The 9,722-nt window shown below is 32.8% G+C and overlaps 1 protein-coding gene across 1 annotated transcript in view; it reads left to right on the top strand.

The window, feature by feature from the left end:
- LOC108572805 overlaps window positions 1–9,722 on the top strand; it is a 50,809-nt gene that overhangs the window by 3,530 nt on the left and 37,557 nt on the right. Inside the window, 1 exon segment of the mRNA XM_017935113.1 lies at window positions 1,928–2,163. Within this exon segment, the coding sequence (XP_017790602.1) occupies window positions 1,998–2,163 (166 nt within the window). The 5' untranslated portion in view covers window positions 1,928–1,997.

Raw genomic sequence — 9,722 nt, 5'->3', positions numbered from 1 at the left:
CATTTTAAACAATTCATTTTGTGTCAACCAAGGTACCGTTCATAAAACCATATTTTACGAACCCACGTTCAACAGTATTTTTAAATGCATTAAAATGCAAAGACTGTAAAAATTGTAAAAACCTATTTGAAGCTGAAAACCTTAAAACCACCGTAATAGATTTACCATTAAAAAAAAAAAAAGCTTATTTGAATAGATGCAATTCTCAAAATGTACCGCGAAACAACGTGTACAAATTGTTTAGTATATACGAAAGTATAATTTCTACGAAAAAAAAAGCAGCCATTGTAATTTTGTTTCATTCGCAACAGTCAAGTAACGAAGAAATTTTTCGAAAAGAAAAAAGAAAAATAGACCAGCTAGATATTGACCACGGTTACCATGTCTTAGACGATGCACAAACAAACCGGTTGACGCGAACGAATGCAAGTTTAGGGGGTTCCCCTGGTCTCGTGCATGCGCACACGCTTTTCACGTGTCGCGAAAGTGCTGATGGAAAGGGAGGAAGGGGTTGCAGCGTTTCGTCCCCATCGACAAAAGCTCTTTTAAGCACGAACGAGTACAGCACTTAAACGTACATATGCATAGCCGCGGAACACGGAGACTTGCAATTGCAACGACTCGTGATTCGTAGCTTTTCAACCGAAAGGGTTCCCCGCATAGAGCGCGACGAGTTTGAGTAGCTTAGAATCGAGCCAGGTCCAGGCTTGTGTGCGGTACATATCGCTCTTTTCACTGTTTTTCATGCTCTGAAGTTACTGGTAATCGTCAAATGACAGACACCACGTTGGTGTGGATTTTCAAAATTTTAACGTGCTTTCTGTGGTACTCGTTGCCAGAAATTTTCCGAGTGTTAATAGTAATGTACGTACCTAGGAAGATTTATAATTTGAATAATCGCCACCTGTTATTGATAACACGGTACTTCTCAGAGATAGGCAAATAGTAGGTAAAGGAAACGACAATGATAATTGATAATAAATAATAATGCAGCTTTTGGTATTCGTTGCAAGGAATTTTGTGTGAGTGTTAATGAAAATATAGGTGTTTAGGAAGGTTCGTAATTTAGGATTTATTTTATTTAAAATTTATTTGAATTTTAACTAATTAATTTAGGATAGAAAATGGTAGCTAGAAGAAATGATGATAATAATTGACAAAATTCAGTCAATATCGAGGCAATGTTTAAAATAGAGGGACATTATAGAATATACATACAGGGTGAACTGCATAACGTGACTACCCCTATTATTTTCATTTCTAGTGGAGCGATCAAAATCATTTTTATTATAGATGATATCATGGTGAAGAAATTAAACTTTTTCAATGTATTTTTTTTTTTTTTGAATAAATTTTCAACTCACCTTCACCTTTTTTTATTCATAATTCCATAGCTTTCTTTTCGCTTATCAGCTAGCAGGTATTGAGAAAAATTTTAGCGAGCTTAATGAAAGATATTTCTTTCTCTCTAATGGAATTATACGGCGATAAAAAAATTCAAGGGAATATTGATTTAGTACAAATTGAACGAAATGCAATGTTACATCTCTAAAAAAAGAATACATAGAAAAAGATCTAATTGCATCCACTTTGGAGGTCCTTGAAAATCCTATTTTTTGTGACAAAAAAATTTTGATTGAAATTTCAATTCTAATTTTGATTATTTAATGAAAAGTCGAATTGTTTGTATGTGAGAATTTTCAGTAATGAAATAGTCATTATTTTCACTACTGTACTGCACTGTAATCAGTTTCAAAATTAACATAACATCAGAAATTTCGAATAATAAAGATTCTGTTATTTCACCTAATAAAATCAAAATCTGGAAATTATAAGTGACATACGAATATCGTATAATGTTTTCATTCTTATTTTCATCTTTTTTTTATAATACTCACGTATATGTGTGGCATTCATTCTGTTACAGAATTCAAATCGGATGGCTATTCGTGTAAAAATAGAGCGCAAGGGCGCAGCAAAGAATATAGAGTACAGCAATGACGCTTCCGGTATCGAATTATCAGGAACTGCTCATTCAAGTTCGAGAGCTGACGCATGAAACGATTCGCTTGCAAAGACAGTTGTCCTCAGACTTATTCGACAATGCTGATCCTCCAGACGTGAATCACAATTTCTCCCTCGGTCAGAAGTACTATGAAAACGGTAAGTGACTCATTTTGTATAAAAGAAAAAATTTAGAATATATCAATTTTCAGAAAATTAGAAAAACTCGGTCGATAAAGTTTGTAATATTAATACAAAATTTAGACGCAACGAAAATTAATTAAAAAATAATTTCATATCACAGTTGTCACTTTAATAATAGTAAATCGTGTCACTTGGAGATCGTTTAAAAGTGATTAAAAGTGAATTTAGAAAATTTCATGGAGAAATCTTCGAAAAATTTAACCTCGTCTTACGAACCTACTTATTAAGAAAACTATTTTCTTCATTTCTCGTAACAATAAAATCTCTCTTTCGCGTAACACACCATTTCCATTGATAACTTCAGGGGAGAAAAATAAAGTTCGCTGGAACAGTTACACTGTCGATTTTTTTTACCGCACCGCAAATGTAAGTCGCGACATTACCGTAAGTGCATTGAACTTTCGATAAGAGTTAACGTTACACCGTTAGCTTCCAGTACCAGTTAGTAAAAAAGATTTTCTCCTAGTTTTTCAGTCGGTACAATCACTTTTTAAATCGTGATAAACTAGTTCGAACCTTATTTTTACAGAAATAGTTACCGATCGAAATTTCGGCGAAGCCTTAATAATTCACTGTAACAATTTCTTACTTATCGTAACATTCGATTGTCGTTCTTTTTTTCCTTTTACCGGAAAAATAAAACAAGTGCAAATGATTGCTTGTTTCATTTTACAAAGAGTTCTACTCTCTTAAAATAGTTGCTCTAGAGGCATAATTTTATCGACGTTAAGAAGAAGTATGAGGACGAAGAAAAAGAATTAGGTACTAATATATCATTACGTAATTTCCCGTTTAACTGTTCAAGTAATTGGTTGTGAGCAAAACCGTGCTGGGTAGCATGACGTGTAGAGAACCTTCCGAACATCTTCACAGTAATGAGACGATTTTAGTAATTTGAAGATACTTCAATTTTTAAAATAGAAATTCGTGGCTTAAAGCTGATCGAAACGTTGTTTATAGACTTTTCTCATCGAAAATGTAACTGTTTAAATGGCACCTTCGTTTGTCACATTTTCTGAAAATTAGGCAAATGTTATCTCGAGATGTTATTTAAAGCTACAAGCTCAGTTAGATAATTTCCAGTCTTAATATATGACATAATTTCAGCCAGAAGTTATTGCCTCAAGTTTTACTACATATCATTTAGTAAATTAGATGCTCGAGCACGAATTTCATCTTCTCTATCTACTTCATATTTTAAGATAAATAGGCGGGGACAGCAGTTGCGCAAAATTACTCCCAAAGCGTGTGCTGCTTTTATTAAGAGCAATTTTATTAATAACGTATTTCGAGGCTTAATATGTATACTTATTTTTACGATAGATTCGGGCTATTAATTCTTCTTCTTTTTTTAATTCAAAGAAGAGTAAGAGACTGAAGTTGTTAAATAACGAATAAATCTTTCGCAAATTTTACGTGATATTTTATAGTCGTGAAATTGCCAAGTTATAGCCTCTAAAATAGTGAAATTTCAATTCAATACTCAAATACAAATTCTCGCAAATCAAACGAGTCCGATACATCGCTAAAGTTCCTTTCACAAATTTTACATGATATTTTACAGTCGTAAAATAGCAAAAATTATAGCTTGCAAAATAGTGAAATTAGAATGAAATATTCAAATACAAATTCGCGTAAATCAAAGGATTTACATCAACGAAATTCTCATTTAAATCTGCATATATGCCAGTGACCGAAACATTCGAACCACTTGCTTAGCTGCACTAATATTTAATCTCCCTCTACTTTTCACTGCTTTAAAGCAGCCCGACTGCTTTTATAGAAGTTACTTTGTTTCTGTAGATTTTCTAATTGAAAACTTTCACGAGGAGTTAAATTAACACTTTGAGGACAATGAACTCATATGTACATACCTTGACAAAGAACTATGAACGTAAACAGTAAACTCGGATACTTTTAAGTAACAAAACTTACCTTTGTGGCAGTTAAATCATTCACGTATAACTTCGATATGATTTAGTTTAAGGAAAAAATTGAAAAATTGACCTGGTTCACATGTATCTAACTTTCACTTGAAAATTACGTGTTCGTAGTGACGTAATCCTCCGCACTAAAAAGGGTTAATATTGTTTATTTCGTGTGAGATATCTAATAATAGAGAAAAAATTCTTTAGAGTGAGATATCTACTGAAAAGTATATATTTATTCGAATGAAAAAATCTTAGAAGCTTTCGATGAAAAGTGCATGAAATTGGATATTTAACTTCTGTCATGAATTAATTAATATTAATTCACACTGTACACGCAATCTTCGCTTGTGACGTAATCCTCCGTCCTCAAAGGGTTAATGTTATTTTTTCTCCTAAAAAGTTCTTATATTTTTCTGATCTTCCATAAGATATCTGTTAACAGAGCTTTAGAAATAGCGTCAACCTCTGTTGCGAAGGAAAATTGTCCAAATGTATGATAGGATACATCGAAAGGAAAGATCTTCGCCTGGTACGCGTTTATTTCCGTGTTTGTCTCGACGGAGCGTGATCGTTTTCCGTTTCTCTCATAGTTTCTCGATATTATCAGCGTGAGACTGTGTATTCGAGGGATCCTTGGCTGTTCTATGTCTGGCAAGTGGCGTCTGTATGTCCAAGAGAGGCAAAACGGGTTGGACCAATGCCACACGATGCCAAAGCACTCTTGGTCCGCGTGTACACGAGACACCGGGAGAAAAACGCGTTTGCCGGATCTGTCACAGGCTCAAAAGTAAAAGCTGCACACACGTGCCACCTGCGACGAGAACGTCTTTGCTTTCGCGTATCGTTCGAAAGCCAAGCTTCGTCTGTTTTCCCTTTTTTTTTTTTTTTTGTTTTTATCTAGGTCTATCGCGAAACGTGAAATAGTAAAATGTCGCGAAAAATGATACACAGGGTGTTTAAAAAAAATATCAACCTTAAATATATTTTCTTTTCTTTTTGGAAAAGGAGGCTCTTTGAAGAGGAAATATATTTGTTAATACGATGCATTGTGTTGTCATTTCTGTTTTTATGAAAAAGTTACTGTTACAAAACCTGGGATAATAAAATGTCGTGAAAAGTAACACGCAGAGTGTTTAAATAAAAACGTTAATTTTTATTGAGACTTTGAAGATAAAATACATTTGTTGACACGATGTATTGGAAAAGTTACTAGCAGTTGTAATATTTTGTGCATCTTTGTCATGTGCACTGCAAATATTAAAATTATTTATACGTAAAAGGGCTAAAATTGCGTAATTTTGTATTTGATATTGCAAGTATACTTAATTTAGACGATACGAAGATATTTTTATATTTTACCGTTCATTGTTACTAACATGACGCTGTTAGAAGTATTAGCATTGAGACATTAAAACGATATAATTTTATGAATAAATTTAATATACGACATGACACGACAAGTGTTAGTAAATTAATTTTATACTGTCTCCTAATCATGGTTTTGTTTTGCAATCGTTTTTCTGATGCAATGATTCATGTTACCCCGAGACAAGGAAGCTGATTCCATTTAGATATCTGCAATTAGTGTGTAGTATTTCATGTTCTTGCGCGTACATAGTTATTTATGATGTTTCGCTATATTCTGTAAATTATTGCAGTTTGTTTCCCTAACGTTTAGGAAATAGTAATGTGTAACACATTTGTATCATGATTTATTGCAAGCACTGTTAAATAGTAGGAGAATTAGGATTTAGAACCTTGTTGAGGTTAATTGAAAATTAATTAAAAATGATTTTCTTAGAATTTGTTCATCTGTTTTCGCGCGCTAAATTCATTTCCAAGACAGTGTCCGTATTTAACACTATTTTGCTAAACTATGCAACATTCAGAATTACAGTTTTTTCACTATACTTTTGCGATTTTTATTCAACGTCTATAAATAAATTGTTTTGCGCGTATCAGATGAAGCGAACAAATTGAAGTGTAATTGTTGCAAACTCGAGATTGCAAGCGATTTTCATTTTGATATTATGCTCGTTTTGTCCTCTGATGAGATAATCAGTTTGGCTGTATTCGTGCAAAGCGACGGCTGTAAAAGAATTGAACGGCGAGCATTACACGAGCACACAAACGTAAATAATAAAATTTCCTGTTGACAATCCCGCGCATAGCGAATTACACATTATACGGTCGATGCGTCGCGTTTAAATTAAAGCGGGTATCCAGTGCGTTAAATTGTAACGCGACAATTATCTTTCGAGTCAAGTTGGTCTCCATGTGGACAGAAGCAGCGTGTGATGGTTTAATATGATGACAGTATTTTTATTCAAACACGCCCCGAGAATTCATATCGGTGACCCATTTACCCCTACACGTGTTGATTTTACAATATCCTGACATTTTCACGTTGTTGTAGTATTTCCAAAAAGGGCTTCGTATTCGAAAGTTATATTATTTTATTATAAGAGAATTTTAAATTCTCAATTCTGTATCAATACGATTTAAATTATTTCAGTTTATTATAATAGAATTTTGAATTCTAAATTCTATTGCTAATATGATTTCAATTATTTTAGTTTATTATAATAGAATTAAAAATTTTGAATTCTGTATTAATATGACTTGAATTGTTTTAGTTTATTATAATAGAATTTTAATTCTGGTATTTGTTAATTTATTGATTTCCGATGTTTGAATATTCGTCGATTTTCAGACTATTTCTTACGATGTCAATATATTAATTTATTTGTATCATAATAGCTTGAAATTCTAGTTGCAATTTATCTCGTAATTTACGATTCTAGTGCGTTAGAGAGTTCTGAAACACCGATATTCTAATTTGGATTCAGACATTTCAACTTCCTATTTAAATATGCCAGTATGTATTTAGAAATTATTGGTATTCCAATCCTTGATATTCCACAGTATACTGAAATAACACGTATCTTACTTAACGTAAATTGACATGTTAAGATATTGAAATACCAATACTGCAATGGAAAATATTTTAGATAAAAAATTATTTATACTATTCATAAAAATGAAAATATCTGAAATATCGAGTTGTAGAAACATAAATTTCTGAAGTTATAGATTTCTAGAAATTAAATTTCTGAAACATAGATTTTTAGAAATATACATTCCTCGAGTTCCTCGAATTTCTAAATTTCCAAAAGTTCTCAAATTTCCTAAATTACCATCGGAAACATAAATTTCGAAAATCCCTCAAGAAATACAGGGATCCAAAACCACTCGTGTTTCTACCTCCAATCACTGCTTAACATTTCAAAGCGATCTATTCTCATCCACTTTGTAGATCTTAGAACCGTCGAAATCAAACTTTTAGACCAAGTTACCTCCAATTCCTGTCTCAGTTTACTTCTGAACCAGTTTCCTGCACGCTATATACTTTTCCAGTTTACATAACAATCTTCAGTGAATTGCGTAATCGGTGTACGCGTTTTGTACGCGCGAAACAGTTGCGATTCACACGATGTCGTCGTCGTCAAAACCTCAAAATTAGAAAGAGAATTCGGTACGTAAGTTGGTCACAAGTGGTCTTGTTTCCTCTGTTATATTTACCCAGTAATAAATTCACCATCGTTCCGTGATCACACTCTGTGTCACGTAGATCCATTGAGAAACGTTTTACGATGCCCGTTTAGAAAACACACATCGCTGCCTGTCTTTGGAAAACTCGTTGTCGAGGTTATCGCATTTTCTTGACCAGCACGAGAAGGAGATGTGAGTAGCGGAGAGGATACGGAGGAACTTTCGATTCGCGTGCGGCACGCACTTGGAAATGAGCATAACATTTCTTATGGACTATTTAAGTGAGCCTTTTATAAGTGATTGTAATTTCTGAACGGTGTTATTACAGGAAAAAATCGTTTTTCCGCAGACACTATTATTTACCGTTTAAGATATTAACGTTTCGTATTTTTATTTACCGACGGAGAAAATGTGGAAATGTTAGATGTGTATCGGTAAGGTTTTGTAGTATTTTAATTTGTGTAATATTTTACAACGTGTGGTGTACAAATCATTTGCAAGAGTAGAATAGAATATTTATCATTTTTAACATCTGCAATCTCTATTGCGTGTGATATTTTTAGTACATTTGGGAGAATTAGCTTATTCGCGAGTGCAAAGCGTACTAATTAAAATCGTTCTGTTATCTGTGAAGATTGAGAAGAATATTTTTGGAAAGTTATTTTTCCACAGATGCGATTATTAGACACATATTTTAGATTAGATGATATATTTGTAAGGTTTTCTAGTATTTTCACAGTTTGCAAGAATACGAATAGGATATTTATGATTTTTAACATTTGCAATTTATTGTATATATTTTTATTACATTCGAGAGAATTAGCTTATTCGCGAGTACAAAGCGTACTAATTAAAATCGTTCTATTATTAGTGAAAATTGAAGAGAGTATTTTTGAAAAAATTATTTTTCCAGAGATGCGATTATTTACCGTTTAAGATATTACCGTTTGATAGTTTTATTTACCGACGGAGAAAATCTGTAATTATTAGATGTGTATCTGAAGGTTTAGCAGTATTTCAATCGTTCGCGAAACTATAAAAGAAAATTTATCATTTTTAACACTTGCAATCTCTGTTATATGTGACATTTTTATTGCGTTCGAGAGGATTAGCTTATTTACGAGTAGGAAATTTCCATTATTTGCAAAAATGAAATAGGATATTTCCATTGTTTGCGAAGTTTCTCTTAAATAAAACATCGTAGAGAAAATTGTATAATAGATAAAAAGTTTGGCAAAAATAAGAGGCTTAAAAAGGACAGACGGTTGAAATTGAAGTTGAACGTTGAGTAAGTTTCTAAAGAGTTTGTATAAATATTCCTGTATCTGATTCGCGTTTGTTATTGCGAGTAAAAGTTTAGAAAACATTGGGAACGCCAGAGAATTCATCCATTCCGATTGTTCTATTTAAAGAGCGCCGGTGCTGTTTCGTCTGCAACTCCATTCAATTACACGAACGTGTGAATGCACTGCATATTTATGCACTTTCGTCACTGATACCGCGTGTGAAGTTTCCAACGTGTTTAACATACAATACTCGTCGATTTATGATTGGAAAAGGCTAGGATAAATGAATATTTAAAGAGGAAATCGATCATCAACCTACGAAATGCACCTCTGCTTTTCTCGTTTAGCATAGACGAGCCTGAAAATTCATAGGAAATGTCAACAAATTTTTTTCAATTTTACCTTTTCATTTTGTAAAAGTGGTTTGAGTAAGAAAAAATTTTAGAAAATTCAATTTATCACGTATTCTGGGTTGCATCGATCTCTCATTCGTCGGAATGATCTATAACGCATTATGATAGCAAGTATTTCGTGAAACATTTTGTTGAATAATGGAAAAATACTTTTTCCTATTTTTAAAAATTTTTTAATACACCAAAGGAGAAGCCGAAATTTCTGAAATGTACGACTTTTTAGGCTACTTTTGTGATCACTGGCACATGTGGCTTCACGTCTATAAAAGATTTGCATAAATTGATATAGTGTCAGAATATTTTCCCTAAAAAAAGTAATTATCATTAGGTAA

This window comes from Habropoda laboriosa, unplaced genomic scaffold (assembly GCF_001263275.1).
Source record: "Habropoda laboriosa isolate 0110345459 unplaced genomic scaffold, ASM126327v1 scaffold22, whole genome shotgun sequence".
Taxonomy (NCBI): domain Eukaryota; kingdom Metazoa; phylum Arthropoda; class Insecta; order Hymenoptera; family Apidae; genus Habropoda; species Habropoda laboriosa.
Note: the sequence above shows the minus strand (reverse complement) of the source record. Positions and strands in the feature narration are given on the sequence as shown.